We start from the raw sequence: 22,492 nt of genomic DNA on the forward strand, positions 1-22,492 counted from the left end.
AAAAAGTATAAAAGCGTATATATTTACATTCATAAAAATATGCACAATTCCAAAAACTGCCAAATGTTACACTAAGTGCTTAACACAACCTATGTTGATATTTATATTTAATGTATATAAACCAGTAAAACAAAGTCTTAATGTTTAATACTTAATGTTTCAGTTTTGTAAACACTTTTTTTAATGAACAATATTTACTAATATATATATATATATATAATTATTAATGTTTGCTAAAATCAATGTTTGATGAAAGCAAATATAAAGTTGACTGACAATGAAATATAAAGGTTATTATAAAATTACTGCATATGTAGTGCAAATTTCAGTTGTTGGTTAATTTGTGTTTATTAATACCATTATCAAAATTTACTGGATATATAATAATAATAAAAAAAATTATACAACAATATGTTTACACAAAAAATATGCATATGTATTTTATTAAATAAAACAAATGTTTTTAGTTTTTTTTTACAAACCCTAATTTAATGTTCCATAAACTCAGTGTTATATGAGACCACTTACAAAGTTGCCAAAATAAAATATACAGTATATTGCGAGGTTTATTACAAACTTCAAACTTGTCAAACTGCTGGGAAAAAAACAGCTTAAAACCAGCCTAAGCTGGTTTTAGCTGGTCAGCAGGTTGGTTTTAGAGGGGTTTTAGCCACCAGTTTAGACTGGATTTAGCTGGTTTTTCCAGCAGGGAAGTTTCCCAGAAGTCATTGTGCGACCCTGTAATAATTGCACTTATATTCCTCTCTCGCAGTTTGTTTCGAGGTGCACAGTTTCCACGATGTTTTGGTGGCAAAATAATAACTGAAGCAGTCGAGAGCGCAGTTCATGCTGGACACGCACATCGCGCCGTGAACGAAGTTATGTGCGAAAAACTGCACGCCACACTCGTGCCTATGAGCCTGCGTGACGTACTTGAGGAAGAAGCCGAAGTGGATGGGAAAAAAACATATGACGAAAACAGCCAGATTGGCGGCCATGATGAACATACACTGGAGCTTCTCGCAGCGGGATCCGATTGCTAACTGTTTCTTTAACTTCAAAATGACTGTAACGGAGCAGAACAACATAATAAGGAACGGCACCAGGAACCCAATGATGTTTATAACCAAAATGAAGGCCAACGGTAATTCCTCTTCTTTGTTTTTCTGAAAGCACTTGATCGTAGTGTTTTGTTTCGGTTGGTCCACGCGGTGGAACGCGGCGCTGAACGAGCACGTGACCAGCCAAATGAGCGCGCAAACCACCAGCGCGTTTCTACAACATAAAATTTCCCGGGCTTTTAACGGATACTTGATGGCCACGTAGCGCACGACGCTTATCGCGGTGACCGTGAAGATGCTGACGTACATGTTGACGTAATAAACCGACACGAGGACGTAACACAGCTCCTTGTAGTTTTGGCCACTGAGTCCCGAACTGTCCCAGATGTAGGACGCGATGCGGACGGGCAGAAGCATGAGCACGACGCAGTCGGCGATCGCCATGTTGCTAATGTAGATCTTCATGTAGGTCCAGTCGGTTCTGGGACGGCGGCAGAACATCACTAAGACGTAAATGTTTCCCGGGACACCGAGGATGAAGGTGGGTATGAGTGCGGCCAGCTGGAAGTTCTGGATGCCCGTAGTGATGTTCAGCGTGCAATTGGACATCTTCAATCTGACAGAAAAGAAAGAAATTAAAATCTGGCCAAAATATGTTAAATTATTATTAAATATATGATGTAAACAGTGAAGCAAAATAAAATATATATGGATGGGATAACTCAATTTTATAATGATTTAATAATGTTTGTTTTGAGTTGATTAGCTGATTGGCATGTCACCATATTCTAATTTGTTGAGATAGTGAATTGGTGGGTTTTTGTTAAATGTGAGCCAAAATCATCACAATTAAAAGAACCAAAGACTTAAACTACTTCAGTCTGTGTGCATTGAATTTATTTAATACACAAGTTTCACAATTTGAGTTGAATTACTGAAATAAATGAACTTTTCCACGACATTCTAATTTATTGAGATGCACCTGTATATATCAGTGGCGTTCCGTCCATATAAGCTGCGAATGTCCGTCTGAGAGAATGAGTTCACGGGCTAATTAAAGGCACAATATGTAAGATCTTTTTTTTAATAAAATATCCAAAAACTACAAGAACAGTGTTATATATTTTGCTGACTTGTGTACTTACATTATCCCAAATGTTTCGAAGAATGTTTAAATCCAGAGAAATAAGTAATTTTAACTAGTGACACGGAGCGTGTTTCTGGATTTGTTTTGTAGAAAACATGGAAACACCAAAGACGCTTTAATATGTTGTGTGTTTTAATAGACCGGTAACGACCGCACAGAGTAGCATTATGACAGAACTTTCAAATGTATCTCACACGCACGACCGGAAGGAGAGGAAGCGGTCGACTGTGGCATAATAAAAGCCCCGCTGCTTTACCCCACACACGCACGACCGGAAGCAGCGGAAGCGCTCGACTGTGGCATAATAAATCATTCGCTCATCCATGAACATCGGATTGCATCGGCTGTGGGGATGAAGACCACAACTTCCATGATTCCACACTCCGTCACTGCATCATCAAACTACGCCTTTGTCTCTTTGTTTGTTTTGTATACGCGCCCTCTAGCGGCGAAAATTATATACTGTGCCTTTAATATAAACATGATTATAAATTGATCCCTTGTCATTTGAGATGTGACTTAAAGCTTAATAAAGTGTTGGGAATAAGCATGTAAAATTATTTATTTGAAAACAACGGTAATTTTCTGTAAATCTAAGTCAGTTGCAGTTGCTTCCGGGCGAGCGGATTCTCCATAGCTTTCTCGACCTCCGATATATTGCTATGACTCTTCAGGATTATAGCGCGTTCTCCCTGGTTTGCTGGTCTGCGGCTGATTTAATGCGCGAGGTAAGCTGTCCGCAAAGCGCTAGCCCAAGCGGAAAAATACGCTGTTGCTGTCAGATCTCGATTGTCGAAACTTGACTAAATCATAAGAGTATATATTATTTACAACTGTATATTTTCCGTATACTTGTGTCGCTTACAATTAAAGTCCTTTTCTGATTTTATTGTTGTTTGCAACGTTACTTGGCAATATTTTAAAGATATTATTATTATTATGTTTATTTATTTAATTAAAATAATAATTTGTGTGTGTGTGTTTTGCTTGGTCTATTATTGGAGTAGCGTCACCCGGGTGGGAGTTTTAACTCCTATTCACTGGGAATACAAATAAAATTAATGAATAAATAAATAATTCAGTCGATGCAGAGACATCCCTGTTGAAAAAAACAGCATATGCTGGTTAGGTATGTTTTGACGCTGGGATGCTGGTTGCTGGTCCTTTGCTGGTTTAAACTAGTCCTTTGCTGGTTTAAACTAGTCCTTTGCTGGTTTAAACTAGTCCTTTGCTGGTTTAAACTAGTCCTTTGCTGGTTTAAACTAGTCCTTTGCTGGTTTAAACTAGTCCTTTGCTGGTTTATGCTGGTCCTTTACTGGTTTAAACTGGTCCTTTGCTGGTTTATGCTGGTCCTTTGCTCGTTTACACTAGTCCTTTGCTGGTTTATGCTGGTCCTTTGCTGGTTTAAACTAGTCCTTTGCTGGTTTAAGCTGGTCCTTTGCTGGTTTAAACTGGTCATGTGCTGGCAAAGGACCAGCATAAACCAGCACCCCAGCGTCAAAACATACCTAACCAGCATATGCTGGTTTTTTCAACATGGATATAGTGCGGGGGAATCCCCCATCTCTCCACCCTCTGAATATTAGGTATCATAAAGTAACTACGTTATTTGGCGGTTTTTACTCGGAAAAGCAGCTCTTTTCTAGCATTCGAATAACTACCTGAAACTAGGCTATAGAAGAAGGATTGGAGATTAATTTCCTTTGCAAATGAAGTAGGAATGTGCATACTTTTAAATCGACACCTGCCACGGTGTTTTCCTCTTTGAGTAAACTATTAAAGATTTGAAATATAATCAAACTGCCTGTACAAGTCATTTCAACTCGTTCTCAACATTTACATTTTATTGTCTAATTGAATCTCATGTAAATTATACAGGCAGTTTGATTAATAATAAATATAAAATAGGCACTGGCAAAACATACTGCACTACTAATCATGAAAGTACTTTTGAAAAACCTCATATTAATTTAAGATTATATATTAACAATAAAAAATATAAATAATCAATTTGCATTATGCTGACAATGCAGTTCTTGTAATAAACTTCACTGTTTGATTTTAAGGACTATTTATTTATGCTATCATATGGTGTTGTATCTCTTCCTAACATGCAATATATACTCACTCATTTCTATACAGTACCGTCTCTCTCTGGCAAAGCATTGTGGGAAATGTATTCTTGGTATGAATGTGTTAGCCATATTAACTTACATTTGTAAGATAGATAGATATTACACACTGATGTCAGTAAGTGTGCATATCAAGCAAACAGTCTGCATTATTTCATCTTTGCTGCTGTATTTCTTTTCTATAGCAATGCAAACTGCTGCTCATAGGCTAATTTCTTTCCACAGGTTCCTCATAATGCCACCAAGTTGTAAAACCTGTTTTTTTTAATTATCATACTGTAGATCTCTTTGTATTCTGTATTCTATAACGCATTATAGTCTGCCTTATTTCAAAACATGTAGTTAAAATGTGCCAGAGTTCAAATGCAGTAGCCTATTTTAGTAGATGCACGAAATCTTGCATTCCCATCCAGCACGAAGATAAATTACTTAACTTTTTATTGCAATGGAAAAAATAAAAAACATGGACATTGTTAATTATGACAGACAAATTCCACACATGCAATATCAACATTGTACAGAAACATATGAGAGTGAAACCAACATTAAGAAACTCAAATCAAATCAAAAACACTTACTTTTTCTCGTGCTCAACTAGAGAAAAGAACTGAGATCTGTTCCTTTAGCAGTGGAAGAATCTCATGACAGATAAACATCGTATCCTTCAAAAATAAAAGTGCATTACATATATGTTCTTATTTCATATTTAAATGCAATGCATATTACACAAATCTATGTAATGCATGGAGACGGAGCTAGATCACACTCTGTTTGAGTAGATAAAGTCGCTCAGTGGGTGTTTCAGTTTTGTTACTGTCTTCGTCTAGGAATTTCAACAAACCTGTTTCGTTTGAGCGCAAAATGTAGGCGAGTCCATGCAGTGTTTTTTACGTCGTCTTCTTTTTTTTTTGGTTCTTAAATACTGCATATTTCATTGAATCAGTTGATTTAATGGAAACAAAAGTATTTAAGTTTGCTGCTGGCAGTCTGAGACTGATCAATTTTCCTACTCCCTTTCAAGTCAGCAAATTTCCTTTGGTTCGGATCTGGCCCATTTCAACAGCTAAAGTGTGGCCCAGTTAGTATGTGTTTTCTGGCCCAGAACTGGTCCACATCTTTTTAGCCAGAACTGAACCAAAACAGTGCCATAACCCAACCGGAAGTGAGCCAAATCATAAAAATAGACGTAGCTGATATATGAACCTTATATTCTTGTATGGCTGAGTTCTGTAAAGGGCTGATAGACCAAAAGCCATTATTTAACCATATTTATATGCCACACCTATTTTTTATTTAAAATACAAATTACGCAGTAAATGTTAAACACAACTTAAACACAAAAACGGATTCACAATCATTTTTATTTGTATAATCTAATGTTAATAACAGAAGTACAGAACATAAGAGAAGTGTGCTGTAAATGTCAAATGAGTGAATAAATGTGCAATGATTTGTACGTTTAGGAAGTCTCGCCAGTCTCTCTCACTCAGGTAAAAGGAGAGAAAAAAGAACATTAGTATAAAATATAAAATAGGCACTGGCAAAACATACTGCACTACTAATCATGAAAGTACTTTTGAAAAACCTCATATTAATTTAAGATTATATATTAACAATAAAAAATATAAATAATCAATTTGCATTATGCTGACAATGCAGTTCTTGTAATAAACTTCACTGTTTGATTTTAAGGACTATTTATTTATGCTATCATATGGTGTTGTATCTCTTCCTAACATGCAATATATACTCACTCATTTCTATACAGTACCGTCTCTCTCTGGCAAAGCATTGTGGGAAATGTATTCTTGGTATGAATGTGTTAGCCATATTAACTTACATTTGTAAGATAGATAGATATTACACACTGATGTCAGTAAGTGTGCATATCAAGCAAACAGTCTGCATTATTTCATCTTTGCTGCTGTATTTCTTTTCTATAGCAATGCAAACTGCTGCTCATAGGCTAATTTCTTTCCACAGGTTCCTCATAATGCCACCAAGTTGTAAAACCTGTTTTTTTTAATTATCATACTGTAGATCTCTTTGTATTCTGTATTCTATAACGCATTATAGTCTGCCTTATTTCAAAACATGTAGTTAAAATGTGCCAGAGTTCAAATGCAGTAGCCTATTTTAGTAGATGCACGAAATCTTGCATTCCCATCCAGCACGAAGATAAATTACTTAACTTTTTATTGCAATGGAAAAAATAAAAAACATGGACATTGTTAATTATGACAGACAAATTCCACACATGCAATATCAACATTGTACAGAAACATATGAGAGTGAAACCAACATTAAGAAACTCAAATCAAATCAAAAACACTTACTTTTTCTCGTGCTCAACTAGAGAAAAGAACTGAGATCTGTTCCTTTAGCAGTGGAAGAATCTCATGACAGATAAACATCGTATCCTTCAAAAATAAAAGTGCATTACATATATGTTCTTATTTCATATTTAAATGCAATGCATATTACACAAATCTATGTAATGCATGGAGACGGAGCTAGATCACACTCTGTTTGAGTAGATAAAGTCGCTCAGTGGGTGTTTCAGTTTTGTTACTGTCTTCGTCTAGGAATTTCAACAAACCTGTTTCGTTTGAGCGCAAAATGTAGGCGAGTCCATGCAGTGTTTTTTACGTCGTCTTCTTTTTTTTTTGGTTCTTAAATACTGCATATTTCATTGAATCAGTTGATTTAATGGAAACAAAAGTATTTAAGTTTGCTGCTGGCAGTCTGAGACTGATCAATTTTCCTACTCCCTTTCAAGTCAGCAAATTTCCTTTGGTTCGGATCTGGCCCATTTCAACAGCTAAAGTGTGGCCCAGTTAGTATGTGTTTTCTGGCCCAGAACTGGTCCACATCTTTTTAGCCAGAACTGAACCAAAACAGTGCCATAACCCAACCGGAAGTGAGCCAAATCATAAAAATAGACGTAGCTGATATATGAACCTTATATTCTTGTATGGCTGAGTTCTGTAAAGGGCTGATAGACCAAAAGCCATTATTTAACCATATTTATATGCCACACCTATTTTTTATTTAAAATACCAATTACGCAGTAAATGTTAAACACAACTTAAACACAAAAACGGATTCACAATCATTTTTATTTGTATAATCTAATGTTAATAACAGAAGTACAGAACATAAGAGAAGTGTGCTGTAAATGTCAAATGAGTGAATAAATGTGCAATGATTTGTACGTTTAGGAAGTCTCGCCAGTCTCTCTCACTCAGGTAAAAGGAGAGAAAAAAGAACATTAGTATACCATAATTAGCATCATATATTAGATTATTTAAATATATTACACACATTATTAATGACTGCAAATCAACAATGCACACATTCTCTTTTTCTAGCATCCAAGACACCAGTGCTGTGTAGCCCTTTTTAAATAAGGAAAACTTTAGCTACTCTATAACAGGCTATTTTTAGATATAATACTTAATAATATAGCTGCATAATATTAATGAAAACATTAGTGGTACACAAAAGTGAAGGTTCAGTACCTCCGTTTTGAAGTCATAGTTTGGTACAGCAGGGGGAAAAACATAAAATTGCTACTTTTTCTTTTTTTTATTAAACAGTGGTTTACTGAACAATTCTTTAAATAAATTAAATTATAAGGATAAAAAAAATCGATCTCAGCTAAAGCTATAAAATAGGGAGCCCAATTACATGCACATTTAAAAAAATATTAAAGGCTACAATTAACAACAGAGCTCAAACTATTAAATTACATTTCTAGTCATTTTTAGATATGATAACCAACACTCAAAAAAGTACGCAAACGTGTAAATTGCACATAGGCAGTTTTTACAAAATGTCTAAATATAATTATAAAATGTTTCTACTTTGTTTTCATGACACACTTAAAACGTATACTAATTAAACATACACTAATTAAGCCATCACTAACAGGTTAAATAAATATATAATGAATACAGGCTAATCTAGTGCAAATATTGAGCGAAATGCGCTTCTCCAGAGTTCATTATTTTTCTAGCTGTGGACACTGCTTGCCTGAGGTAAAGGTAATGCTGCTTCGTGTTGTTTTATTGACATTTTTCGCGGTTGCAAAACTGATTAAGAGATTATGTGAGGCATGAGATATTCATTCGTGTTTATTTTCGCGTTATAACCAATCAGAAACCTCCCGCTCTCTCTCCTGAAGCCAACACGGAAGTGACTTAAACTGTAATTCATCGACTGGCCGCTAGAGGCGGGCTGCAAAAGGGAGTCAATCCCATAGACGCCCAACGCCCAACTTTACAGCAGAAAAAAACATGTTTACTGCCTGGTTCAAAAAATTGTTTTGGTCTATATAGCTAATTTTGCCCTTCTTGACGACTGTGAGGCGGGTGAATTTTTTTATAACTCGTCCGTTTAAATTATATTAAGCCTTAAAGTTCTGCATAATTAAGGGCGGGGCCACTTGAGTGACAGGTGGATTGCCACTGCTGTCACCACCGTCGAGCTAGGTGGGCGTGGTTTCAACAACCAGCTCCCACCTCTTTGCCCATCTTCGATTATCCGGGAGTGACGCGCGGTGACGCACTGCCAAGATGGCGACGGCCGGCTCCGCCCACTTTTGAGCTTCAAAAACTATCTTCGGAAACCTACGGGTGACGTCACGGACACTACATCCATGTTTTATACAGTCTATGGGTATAACTAGTAGAAAAGAGAATGGGATGATCGCATTCACATCGAAGAGCATCAAAACGGCATTTGCCTATTGATGAATTTTCTGATAAAATATTTTAAGATGAGACTTTGTTTCTTATCAAAAAATACCGAAACACAAAGCTTATTGCGATTATTGAATGTATAGCGACGTTTTTTCACGCATATGAACTGAAGCGGCTTAAGTTCCGCACATAATGCAGTGGTTAAAACAACACTGTATTTGCTTTGTACACATACATTTAAAACACCTTACCTGAATAATAGTGTGTCGGGCAAAGGCTGCTGTTGTAAAGAGGAAGCAGAGCGGGAAATAACGGATATATTTTCCCATTTTCAGTAATCCACCAATAGGAATAAGAGAAGACACAAAGCAACCAATAGCATTGTTGAATGGGCTGAGATGCAGACTGCCACACGTTACTATAGCAGGTGTGTTTTTCCGAGTAAAAGCCAAATGTTAACCATATCCATGGTGTGCCATAGAAAGCAACATATGGCTCTCAGTTGTGTGCTGTCATTGGTTCATATAGCTCAATACAAATAGTCATCCAAAAGAAAATTCCCTCCAATTTGGCAAAACTTATATGGTGAGCGTTTGGCCCATATGTGCTCAGCCGTGCCACATTTGGCCCAAAAGTTCTTGCTATCTGGGTGTCACCAACAAACAATCCCCATGTGAATCGCTTTCAGAATCTCTTACTTCGAAAGCATCACAAAGATCCAGTTGTAACAGTAATAAGCGTTATGAAATCCTGTTCATTTCAGCGAGTCAGACGGTTCGTTTAAATTATTCACTTTGTTAAACGACTCAACTCAAAATGATTCACGAATTCCCGCTCGGCAAATATAAAGTGTTGTTAGAATTAAATTAAGCATTTCTATTGAATGTTTCGGTGGAAATTGATCTGGTCTAATTTGATGCTGACCTTTTTTTTTTCATAAAAATCCTTCCCGATTCCATGCCAAAGCGATGCACACATAGGTGCGAATCTTTTCCAACAAATCAATAAACAATCGTTCGCAAATTAGTGTTCGAAATCTGCGAGTCTGATCGTTTAAATGATTATAGAACCACCACTCAATGCTCCACAATGTTCCTGATGCATAGTTAAACAATATGTTAGCAAATCACAGCTGTTATCAGTATGTTTTCAATGTTTTTGAGTTACATAAAGTAGGTTTTTGTTGTATTGGGACACATGTATTCCAGCAGCATGCTCCAGTTAAATTAAAGATTCACTTCAATGCCAGTTGGATAATACAGCTTTGTTTTGGAAAATGGTGGCTATAGTGACGTGACATGTGGCCAAGTATGGTGACCATGTCACCATACTAGGAATTAGTGCTCTGCATTTATCCCATCCTAAGTGCACACACACAGCAGTGAACACACAAACACCGTGAACACACACCCGGAGCAGTCATTAGCAGGACCAGCCACCATGTCCAAAAACAAATCCTACAAAGAGATCACAGTTGGACCGTTGAGCAGTTTTGAGTAGAAATGTAAGCATTTATTACTACTTACTGTACAGATTAAGATACTTGTAGTACATCGACTGCAACCATTATTTATGAGAATACAACTTTCACAAAAAAAACATAAAAGGAAACAAAACCAAGTCAAAAGAATTACGTAGGCGTAACTGAACCCGAAACCCTTTAATTACACTCACCTTCTTTATTTTTAGTCTCATTCCTGCAGCACATATTCCATGATGTTTTGGTGGCAAAAAAATAGCTAAAGCAGTCCAAACCACAGTTCATATTGGAAACGCAAAGAGTGATGTGCAGGAAGTTGTGCGCGAACATTTTATAGTAGCAGCTGTCGTTATCCTCTGCGTTTGAGTACTTGTTTTGCACAATGGATTTAGCAAAGTAACCCAAGTGGACGGGGAGAAAGCATATGACGAAAACAACGAAATTGGCCACTATGATGAACATGCATTGGATCTTCTCAGAACGCGATCCGACGTCCAACTGTTTCCTTAAAGTGCAAACAACTCTAACGGAGCAGAACAGTATGATGAGGAACGGCATGAGGAACCCAACGATGACCAACAACAAAACGAAATGCAAGGACAATGGCTCATTAACCCTCTGGAAGCACATGGTCTTGTCATTACTGGAGTCCGTTATGAAGTAAACCGGGCTGATAAAGCAAACGGTGAACCATATGAGCGCACAAACCACCAGAGCGTTCTTGCAAGAGAAGATTTCCCTGGCCTTCATGGGATACTTGATGGCCACATACCGCACCACGCTTATGGCCGTGACGTTGAAGATACTCACATACATATTGACGTAGTAGACCAACAAAACAAAATTACACAGCGCCTTTAAATGACCTTCCAACTGCCTGCTGTAGTAATACATCTTAACGGGCTGAAACATCAACAGAGCGCAGTCGGCGACCGCCATGTTGGTGATGTAGACGTTCATGTAGGTCCATTTTGCTCTGGGACGGCGGCAGAACACCACCAAGACGTAAATGTTCCCCAGGACTCCAAGCATGAAGGTGGGAATGGAAGTGACTTTTTGCAGGTCATCGACTGCGCTGGTGATTTCGAGGGTGCAGTTGGACATCTTCAACCTGTAGGAAACGAACATGGATGGTTTGAGAACCAAAACCAATGAGCAAAACCAAAGAATTAGGGTTCTTGATTGGCATTGATGGTTCCATGAAGAACTTTTAACATCCATGGAAACTTTCCATTCCACAAAAGGTTCTTTATATTGGAAAAAGTTTCTTCAGATTTATAACAGAAAAAAATGGTTCTTTAAAGAACTGTTCACTATGGAAGATTTCCACCACTAAAATAAAAACTAAAGCAACATAATTGCAACTTTTTATCTCACAATTCTGACTCGCCATAGAGTGTTTACATCTTCGATTTTTTTTCTCAGCATTGCATTATATAAACTTGCAGTTCTCCCTGTTGAAAAAAACAGCATATGCTGGTTAGGTATGTTTTGACGCTGGGATGCTGGTTTAAACTGGTCCTTTGCTGGTTTAAGCTGGTCCTTTGCCGGTTTATGCTGGTCCTTTGCTGGTTTATGCTAGGCCTTTGCCGGTTTATGCTGGTCCTTTGCTGGTTTATGCTAGGCCTTTGCCGGTTTATGCTGGTCCTTTGCTGGTTTATGCTAGGCCTTTGCCGGTTTATGCTGGTCCTTTGCTGGTTTATGCTAGGCCTTTGCCGGTTTATGCTGGTCCTTTGCTGGTTTATGCTAGGCCTTTGCCGGTTTATGCTGGTCCTTTGCTGGTTTATGCTAGGCCTTTGCCGGTTTATGCTGGTCCTTTGCTGGTTTATGCTGGTCCATGCTGGTCCTTTGCCGGTTTATGCTAATCCTTTGCCGGTTTATGCTGGTCCTTTGCTGGTTTATGCTGGTCCATGCTGGTCCTTTGCTGGTTTATGCTGGTCCTTTGCTGGTTTATGCTGGTCCTTTGCTGGTTTAAGCTGGTCCTTTGCAGGTTTAAGCTGGTCCTTTGCAGGTTTAAGCTGGTCCTTTGCTGGTTTATGCTGGTCCTTTGCTGGTTTATGCTGGTCCATGCTGGTCCTTTGCTGGTTTATGCTGGTCCTTTGCTGGTTTCAGCATCCCAGCGTCAAAACATACCTAACCAGCATATGCTGTTTTATTCAACAGGGCTGTCTTTTTTTCTCAGAATTGCGAGTTTATATCACATAATTCTGGCTTTTTTTCTCAGAAGTACAATTTTAAATGTTGCAATTTTGACACTTTTTCTTGCATAGCGAGTTTATATCACTCGCAAATGGGAGTTTTTCCACGCAACGGAGAAAAAAAGTCCGAATTGTGAGATAAAAAGTCACAAAACCTTGTTTTATTTATTTTTTTAACTGGTTTCCATAGTTCACTAAAAGGTTATTTGGGGAACCTTCTATGGCATTGCTGCGAACCCCCCTTTATTTTAAAGAGTGTATTCCAAGTCTTTGAAGTCATGCAATGGTTTGTATGATGATTGTGCACCATTTGTTGGAAAAGAAAAGCCAGAATATATAGCTACTGCTAGCCTAAGTATCTCTCGATGAGGTTTTGAATGACATTAGAAGGGAGAATCACATCAATGTTAATTTATTTTAAATAAACTTTCCATTTAACCTTTTAAGAAACTGCTTATTTAAACAGTCAAACCCACATACAACACAAGAAAGCAAAGTAATGTGAGTCTCCAGAATCAGACAAAAATCTCTTACCTTTTCACAAGAACCGCTTGCTCCTGATGAAATCTGGAGAAAATCTGTTGTTGATGTTCTCGAGCACAATTCAATGCCTATATAGAGGCGAAGTCCTAAATAACGGGTCATGCACCAACATGCATGATCTTTTCCAGACCCACTGCAGAGAGAAATATGACACCTGCGTCTTCAACAACACCAGCATGCAGTGATTAGGGGATTTTGGTTTCCTCCAGCTGGTTTCCATGTGTGTGTGCTGCTGGCAGTCCCAGAAACTTTACCAGGTTAACATGAAAATGAGCTTATTAAAACGTGTATGGGCTTGACCGGCTCACAAAACAATGTTTTGGCAGAGCTGCTTTTTTATTTGTATAATGAACATGACCAGGCAGGCTCCTTGATGATGAAAAGACTTCAAATTGACAAAACATTAACGTCAAAAAACAACAACAAAAAAACAGGCCGAAAATGCAAATCAAACTGACGTCAAAACTGAAAAATCATATCCACACACCGATGTTCTTTTGACCACCAACATAACGACACAAAAGCAATGCAATGAAAGAAAAAGTTTAATTCAGCAATCTCGAAATCAACAATACAAATGTGCTTTCAAAAAGAAACTCCCTTATTAATAAAGAAACGCACTCTGATAGCACACTCACATCTCAGAGACGTCTATTTGACGTCTGCATTACATCTGCAAGAGTGTTTGTTCATCTGCAATACATCTATAGGACGTTTCCTATCAGATGTCAAATAGACGTTTAGAAGATGTCTTTAAGATGTTTATGATTTAGAATGCATGTAAAACTGACATCTAAAAGACGTTTATCAGATGTTTGTTCACAGCAGATGCTTTCCAGATGAAGCGATCTTTAACAGACCTCTTGCAGACGGATGTGAGCTGGACACTGGGTTTAGGATTGTCTATGCTTTTGAAGCAGAGGCTTAATGTCACTACTACATAGCGCCATCTACAGGTGTGGTGTTAAACAGCAGAGACAGCCTGGCCGTTGAATGGGCATTAGAAAGGAGTGTGTGGATGTCAAATGGACGTCAAGTTTGTGACAAAAGTTTGATTTGGATATTTGATGTCAATGTTTGATGTAAATTTCACGTCTTTTGAACACCAATTGCCAACTGGGACAGGTTTCAAAAGGAGATGATTCAAACGGATGCTCTTCGAGGCCCCAAAAATAATACTAAAACTCAATCAGGCTGACAAATAATTCATATAATGCAATAAATATCAAACAAACAAATCATTGATGTCAATGTGATGTCCATATGATATCAATTAGACGTCTAAACCGTGACACTGACTTGCTGTAAACTGAATGTCAAACAAATGATGGTAAAATATCCTGCAGTGTGATTATTCAAATAAAAATTAATGTGTTAGTTATTAAAATTAATGTGTCATGTTGAAACACTTCTTAAACCTGAAATTATTTTTGTAAATCCAGTGGTCAAATGCTCACTAATGTGTGCATGTCCACAAAACTGAAGAATTTCTGAGTCTATATAAGCTGTAGGCTATTCAATAAAGGAGAAATTAAAAGGTGAAAAAGAGGAATTAGGGAGAATCAATAAATTATGAATAATTTATTGCTAGTGTGTAGATAGATAGATAGATAGATAGATAGATAGATAGATAGAGATACAGACAGACAGACAGATAGATAGAGACACAGACAGATAGACAGAGACAGACAGACAAACAGATAGATAGAGACAGACAGACAGACAGATAGACAGACAGACAGACAGATACAGATAGACCGAGACAGACAGACAGACAGACAGACAGACAGATAGATAGATAGATAGATAGACAGACAGACAGACAGATAGATAGATAGATAGATAGACAGACAGACAGACAGATAGATAGATAGATAGATAGACAGACAGACAGACAGATAGATAGATAGATAGATAGACAGACAGACAGACAGATAGATAGATAGATAGAGACACAGACAGACAGACAGACAGAGACAGAGACAGACAGATAGATACAGATAGACAGACAGTCAGACAGTCAGACAGACAGACAGACAGATAGATAGAGACACAGACAGATAGACAAACAGATAGATAGAGACAGACAGACAGACAGATAGACAGACAGATAGACAGATAGATACAGACAGACAGACAGACAGCAGATGTAACACTTTATAATAACTTTCATTAACAAACATTATATAATGCTTAATGGATAATTAATTAATATATATTCAAAGAGTTAGAAACATGATGCCGAGAGAACCGCAGCCTTATGAGGATTGTCAAGCAAAATCGATTAGCAAGCATTTAGCTAAACTTAACCAGCCACCCTTTACACAAACCCGGTTACATTAGCTAAAACTCCAATACCCATAAAGATACTAAATGATTAGTAATAGTTTATAAACATTTACAAATGATGAATACTTTCCACTTTAGATTGGCTGCAAAAACATGAACAAATTATTAATAAATGATTAGTAAAGATGTGTGAATGGAGGTCTACACAACAAAGACTTACTGAAAGTTTACTGACATTTGCAAGCATTTCACTTTACATTAAATAATCATATGAGGTAAGTTTAGTAAGTTCATTAGTAAACATTAACAGGAACATCATCTCACATTTCTAGCTATGTAAATATATATTAACTAATTATCTGTTAAGCATTATATAAGTTTGTTAATGATTTATAAATGAAAATCATTAAGTGTTACCGATATATATAGCCAACACAGCCGATATTTTAAAAATTAGCATTCATGTTGATGCTGTAAATGATGCTGCCATAATACATTTCACTGATGTGTTACTTTCCATATTTTAGAGCGCTTGTTAATTGCATAAATCTGTTTATCCCTGTCTACAACCAAAGTTGGACATCCTGAAAGTCGCATAAACAAATTCCAGTGGAGATATATACACAGATCATACTTAGACGGCGCTAAATAAACACCGGAGACACTGGATTTCCTTAGCACTTGATTTTTATTCAAACAATGCCAAAGCCAGTCTCACAGAGACACATTAGGCAATAAATAGACCAAACAAGATGTTCACCGACATATTGATACAAAAACAATAACAATTCAATAGTGCAATATCAACAAATTATGAAAGTTGGGTTTCTTGCATTGTGGTTAATAGACAGCCGTTGAGGGGACTTTGAGGTTTCGACGTCCCGGCGACTGGATGAAATGTTGTGCGAATCAATTTGCACGGATCAGTCCAACGAGGAATCTCCATTTCAGGAAAAAAAAAAAGCATGCATACATTTGCACAAGAAATTCGGTGAGTCCATACGCGTTTATTTCAGCAGAAAACCAGCAGAGAAAGGTCGCCAGCAGATGACTAAGATACCAAAACTGAGGTGCAACAATCCCACGATGCATTGCGAGTCAGTCCCGGCCCTGAGCGAGAGGTTCTTAGCACCATCCAATGCCACAGACCCTCAATATAGCGCCCCCTCCAGGACTGGAGAGCGTCTACACACTATAAAGTGCACTCGAACGGCTACACGTCGCTTATCTCTTGAACATATTGCAACATATTTTTAAGAACACATACATATATACGCACACAAAAACCATGCATATTTTGGACCACACCACTTTCGTCAGGTATCGCGATTCGTCTCGTTACGAGTCCTGAATGGAAAAGCTCCATTTGGGTTTGCGCAAACATGCACGCTTGGTTTTAGCCGTAAATCGGACGCTTAACAATACCACGTCCATCTCTTCTTGCACAATTTTATTTATTTATTTTTTTCGGATTACGAAAAGACCAACATGTTGGACTACTTCGTCTCCTTAAAGTATAAAAAGACAAAAACTCGTTAAATACCTGATCTGAGCGTTTCTTGTGCATAGACTATACATACAATAATACTAAGGGCTGGCTAGCTAGCTCAGCTCTTTTTTAACGTTAAACCAAACCAGTAATATCGCAACACTTTATACGACACCGTTATTCACAACTTTATTTTTTGATGGTCGTAAAAGTGGTCAAACAAAGGCGCTGCAATGAGTAAGGGTTGGTTAGCTAGCTTAGCTCTTTTTTATCGTTAAAACTAAACCTATAATATCGCAAGCTTTTCTATGAAAAAAAAAATTAAGGAAGAATGAAACCAAAAGATGAACAAGACAAAGCTAGCCATCAAAAATAAGGAACTTGGGAAGGAAAAATGGAGAAAAGTTATTTGCAACATTTTTTGATGGTCGTAAAAGTGGTCCAACAAAGGCGCTACAATGAGTGAGCGTTGGTTAGCTAGCTTAGCTCTTTTTTATCGTTAAACTGAAACCAGTAATATCGCAACCCCTTATACGAAAAAAAAAAATGTAAGAGGAAGAATAAAACCGAAAGACTGACGAAAAAGACGGAAGGAAACTTAAAACTTACGAAGAAAAAATAAGTTCTTTGCGTAATTTTTGGATGGTTGTAAATGTGGTCAAACGAAGGCGCTTCAATGAGCAATAACCGATGAAATGCTTTTCCACGGAAGTAGTTTGTTTTTGTTGTCTTTGACAGTCTTCAGAGACAAACCTGTTGTCTTTAGTTGTTTTTGGGTGAGTTGCTGCAGCGCTAACACAAACCGCCCGCGTTTCGTCAACACCAGCGTCCCGTAATGCGTGCCCTTTGGTTGTTTCCTTGGCAAAGACGCACAGAGTTTTAGTAGCTGGCGCATGTGCAAATAAAGGTCCTTTCCCAGCATTCCCTGCGGCAGCTAGTGGATCTTTAAAAACGGTTTTTGGTGGTTCTTTCCAAAGTTCAGACGGATGAGATCTCTTACGTTTCTTTGTACCTGAAATGCCAAAAAAAACAAACGTGATTTTCTGATGCTTTTAGTTTTACCGACGTAAAAACATCAATGTAATATGACAGTATTTACCCGCTTTGTAGGGTGAATTCGGGAAGGGCTCCGAGAGACATCAGCTGCTCTTCTAAGGCCACGATACGCAGGCCGATATAGCCAGACGACAACAAGAGCAGAAACACCCTGAGCGAGACAAAAACATGTTTAAATGCATGTTTGCTATCAGGCCTGGAGGGCGTCTCGTATCCCGCTAATTATCACATTTCTGTACTGCTGCATACCGGCAAGATGAGACTTATTTGCCTGGAAACCACTTATATTCTGACACAGTCAGGCTGAGAGGAATCTCGTCAGTGAGCTTAGGATGACTAGTCACTAATATTACAAATGAAACCATATTACACTAATATTACATGAAACATTGCAGCCTATACTGACAGAACTGGTGATACTGCTATTGTTGACGATGAGATTGTTTAAAGCAAGTGTTTGTTTAATTCAAGTCATTTTAAAATCAAGGCGTGCCATCTAATTAATAATATATATATATATATATTTTTTTAATGCACAAATATAACAAGCAACCTCATTTTTAGTAAAAATGTTAAATTACTTTCAGTAAATATTTGTATAAAAGTGGTCCAACAAAGGCGCTACAATGAGTGAGCGTTGGTTAGCTAGCTTAGCTCTTTTTTATCGTTAAACTGAAACCAGTAATATCGCAACCCCTTATACGAAAAAAAAAAATGTAAGAGGAAGAATAAAACCGAAAGACTGACGAAAAAGACGGAAGGAAACTTAAAACTTACGAAGAAAAAATAAGTTCTTTGCGTAATTTTTGGATGGTTGTAAATGTGGTCAAACGAAGGCGCTTCAATGAGCAATAACCGATGAAATGCTTTTCCACGGAAGTAGTTTGTTTTTGTTGTCTTTGACAGTCTTCAGAGACAAACCTGTTGTCTTTAGTTGTTTTTGGGTGAGTTGCTGCAGCGCTAACACAAACCGCCCGCGTTTCGTCAACACCAGCGTCCCGTAATGCGTGCCCTTTGGTTGTTTCCTTGGCAAAGACGCACAGAGTTTTAGTAGCTGGCGCATGTGCAAATAAAGGTCCTTTCCCAGCATTCCCTGCGGCAGCTAGTGGATCTTTAAAAACGGTTTTTGGTGGTTCTTTCCAAAGTTCAGACGGATGAGATCTCTTACGTTTCTTTGTACCTGAAATGCCAAAAAAAACAAACGTGATTTTCTGATGCTTTTAGTTTTACCGACGTAAAAACATCAATGTAATATGACAGTATTTACCCGCTTTGTAGGGTGAATTCGGGAAGGGCTCCGAGAGACATCAGCTGCTCTTCTAAGGCCACGATACGCAGGCCGATATAGCCAGACGACAACAAGAGCAGAAACACCCTGAGCGAGACAAAAACATGTTTAAATGCATGTTTGCTATCAGGCCTGGAGGGCGTCTCGTATCCCGCTAATTATCACATTTCTGTACTGCTGCATACCGGCAAGATGAGACTTATTTGCCTGGAAACCACTTATATTCTGACACAGTCAGGCTGAGAGGAATCTCGTCAGTGAGCTTAGGATGACTAGTCACTAATATTACAAATGAAACCATATTACACTAATATTACATGAAACATTGCAGCCTATACTGACAGAACTGGTGATACTGCTATTGTTGACGATGAGATTGTTTAAAGCAAGTGTTTGTTTAATTCAAGTCATTTTAAAATCAAGGCGTGCCATCTAATTAATAATATATATATATATATATTTTTTTTTTAAATGCACAAATATAACAAGCAACCTCATTTTTAGTAAAAATGTTAAATTACTTTCAGTAAATATTTGTATAACATTTATATTTTTTTAGTAAATCTTTGACAAATATTTAGCAAATACAGCAAATCTTCTTTAATAATAATATTCTTTAAATCGAAATATTTCAGTAAATACTACATATTTTTAAAAAGTCGTAAATATTTGCATAACATTCATAAATCATGTTTTCAGTATTTTACAAATTATTTTTTACAAAATATTCGTATACCATTTATAAATTAATTTTGGTATTTCATAAATATATCTAGTCAACATTTATGAATATTCTAGAAATTATTTTAGTAAATATTTATATAAATAAAATATTACATTTAGTAAATATTTATATAACTATCTATTTTTGATAAATGTTTTAGTAAATATTTAAAATAATTATTGCTAATTAAATTTTTTTTTTTTTTATAAATGTACTAAATATTTGCATAATTTATATGAATTATTTTTTCGGTAAATACTTTATATTTTAGTGTATATTCTATAAATTATTTTTAGTAAATATTTGTACATTATTTTTACTACATATTTGTGTAACATTTATAAAATATTTTTGTAAATATTTTAGAGGTTATTATTAGTAAATATTTACTGTAACGTTGTACAACATTTTGATAAACATTTTTTAGTAATAGTAATATTAAATTTCTACTAAACTCTAAATGCTAAATACTAAAATGCTGAAACTATAAAAAATGTAGCTACTTTTTATTTCTAACCGCATATTTCATAAATATTGTAATATTTCAATAATTTTTTTTAATTTCAGTAAATATTCCATAAATTGTATTACATTTTATAAATAATTTTTAGTAAATATTCTATAAATTAAATATTTTTGTACAACATGAATTTTTGGTAAACATTTATATTTAATATTTACAAATATTTTCATAAATATTTACTGTAAAATTCTAAATAAATGACTGCTTTATAACTTGAATGTCGAGCAGACTGGTGTGTTTTACTCACAGGATCAGGTAGATGAGCAGCAGAGTGTTGAGGTTGCTGACTTCTCTTTGGATGAGCAGAGATCGCGCTCTATCCGTCACGCTCCAGACCCACGAACTTCCTGCGGTGAGAGGAAGCAGAACCTCCGTTAGCCAATCAAAGTTCCGTCAGTTCATAAAGAGTCACTTGCTTCATTCCTGAATGATTCAGCCGTTCGAACGAATCAATTGAATGAATGACTCAGTGATAAAATTAGTGACTTGCTGCCACCTGCTGGCGGATTTAGTTTCATTTTTAGCGTACAATTTCAGTTATTTAATATTTCTGTATATTATATTTAAAACATTAATCTCCACATTAATTTAATTGCACTCATGCCACCTCTGAGCCTCATTAAACGTCTGGAAATGTACCTACAAACCACTTTTGTGATCTTCTGTGCCACCTCTGTAGTACAAATTAATTTATTAATACCAATTTCATATGATTGGTAACTTATTTGTCTTATTCTACTTCTTATTATATTGTTTTAAATATAAATAAATAAATAAAAAGTTTAAACATACATTTTTGAATTTTACAGATTAATTACAGCCATTGCAAAGAAAATACTCCTGTAAGTCGCAAATTTTTTATCAGAATTTGATTATTGATCAGAAGGTGCTCCTAAATTTTTAAATTAGGAGGACAAGCGCTCCTGACTGAAATTGTACGCTATAAATTAAACTAAACCCGCCAGCAGGTGGCGGCAAGTCATTGACTTTATCACTGAGTCATTCATTCAATTGATTCGTTCGAACGGCTGATTCATTCAGGAATGAAGCAAGTGACTCTTTATGAACTGACAGAAAAAACACTTTAATCCCTGCAATCAAACACATTATCACTCAGAGTCAGGTCTGTCGTACCGGTGTCTTCGTCACCCGAGCTCTCGTCTGCCGTCTGCGGTGAGCCGCGAGTCGCTGACGCACTTTTGATCGCAGTGTTTTCTGAAGCAAGTGGAGACGCAGAGAGCTGGATCTGAGGAGACACTTCGTCCCGCTCGTCCAGACTGGAGTGACTGGAGTTCTGCTGGAGAGACGCAGGTTCACAGTCATTACCAGATCATCTGAAGCCGGTCTGACGAGCGCTGAACGCTCACTTACCAGCGGTTTGGCCTGATCGAAGCTGTTCTCGGCCGATGAGAAGAGAGGGCTGCTGTTGGCACTTCCGTCCTGTCAGAAACGAGAGCGTCAGAAGTGAATAAAAACACATGAAGCGCCAGTTAAATCACGTTAGCAAACGCTCCCTCACCTCCAGCTGAGGACAGACGGATCGCAGCAGCTTATAGCAGCCTTCTCTGTTACGCAGAGACACGAACAAATACTGCAACACAGAGAGAAAAAAATTCATATGATTTAATATAAAAAATTATTAATAATAATTTTAATAAATATATTCTTATATTTTATTACATTTTAATATACTTCAGATACAAGTAAATCTCAAAATAAATATTTAAAAAATACATATTTGAATATACTACAGATATACTGTAGGTAAATCTCAAAATAAAAAAAAATGTAATTATAGATACATTATAGAGAGTAAATCTCAATAAATTAACTAAAGAATTTCTGATAAAATATTAAAC

The 22,492-nt window shown here is 36.7% G+C and overlaps 3 protein-coding genes and 1 long non-coding RNA gene across 5 annotated transcripts in view; all 4 read right to left on the reverse strand.

Annotated features, from left to right (window-relative positions):
• Window positions 1-666: 666 nt before the first annotated feature.
• LOC107562092 (G-protein coupled receptor 55-like) lies at window positions 667-5,026 on the reverse strand. The gene is made up of 2 exons (XM_016246656.1): window positions 4,919-5,026; window positions 667-1,677 (listed from the first exon to the last, which is right to left on the reverse strand). Exon 2 carries the CDS (start codon window positions 1,668-1,670, stop codon window positions 726-728), a length of 945 nt encoding a protein of 314 aa, XP_016102142.1. The 5' UTR covers window positions 1,671-1,677; window positions 4,919-5,026; the 3' UTR covers window positions 667-725.
• Window positions 5,027-10,632: 5,606 nt separating this feature from the next.
• On the reverse strand, window positions 10,633-13,698 carry LOC107562093 (G-protein coupled receptor 55-like). The gene is made up of 2 exons (XM_016246657.1): window positions 13,256-13,698; window positions 10,633-11,634 (listed from the first exon to the last, which is right to left on the reverse strand). Exon 2 carries the CDS (start codon window positions 11,625-11,627, stop codon window positions 10,704-10,706), a length of 924 nt encoding a protein of 307 aa, XP_016102143.1. The 5' UTR covers window positions 11,628-11,634; window positions 13,256-13,698; the 3' UTR covers window positions 10,633-10,703.
• Window positions 13,699-16,222: 2,524 nt separating this feature from the next.
• LOC107562096 (uncharacterized) lies at window positions 16,223-18,286 on the reverse strand. The gene is made up of 2 exons (XR_001605951.1): window positions 18,142-18,286; window positions 16,223-18,054 (listed from the first exon to the last, which is right to left on the reverse strand). It is a non-coding gene; the product is annotated as an uncharacterized lncRNA (long non-coding RNA).
• Window positions 18,287-18,717: 431 nt separating this feature from the next.
• LOC107562095 (GRAM domain-containing protein 3-like) overlaps window positions 18,718-22,492 on the reverse strand; it is an 8,444-nt gene continuing 4,669 nt past the window's right edge. Inside the window, exons 7-12 of one of the 2 annotated variants that reach the window (XM_016246661.1) lie at window positions 22,153-22,224; window positions 22,005-22,073; window positions 21,768-21,927; window positions 20,881-20,980; window positions 19,366-19,473; window positions 18,718-19,278 (exon numbers count right to left, since the gene is read on the reverse strand). In XM_016246661.1, coding sequence (XP_016102147.1) covers window positions 19,263-19,278; window positions 19,366-19,473; window positions 20,881-20,980; window positions 21,768-21,927; window positions 22,005-22,073; window positions 22,153-22,224 — 525 coding nt within the window. In that variant the 3' untranslated portion in view covers window positions 18,718-19,262. Of the gene's footprint in view, window positions 19,279-19,365; window positions 19,474-20,880; window positions 20,981-21,767; window positions 21,931-22,004; window positions 22,074-22,152; window positions 22,225-22,492 lie in introns of both variants that reach the window. The other variant, XM_016246660.1, reaches the window with a different exon arrangement.

Source organism: Sinocyclocheilus grahami, unplaced genomic scaffold (genome assembly GCF_001515645.1).
Source record: "Sinocyclocheilus grahami isolate Dianchi unplaced genomic scaffold, SAMN03320097.WGS_v1.1 scaffold805.1, whole genome shotgun sequence".
Taxonomy (NCBI): Eukaryota; Metazoa; Chordata; class Actinopteri; order Cypriniformes; family Cyprinidae; genus Sinocyclocheilus; species Sinocyclocheilus grahami.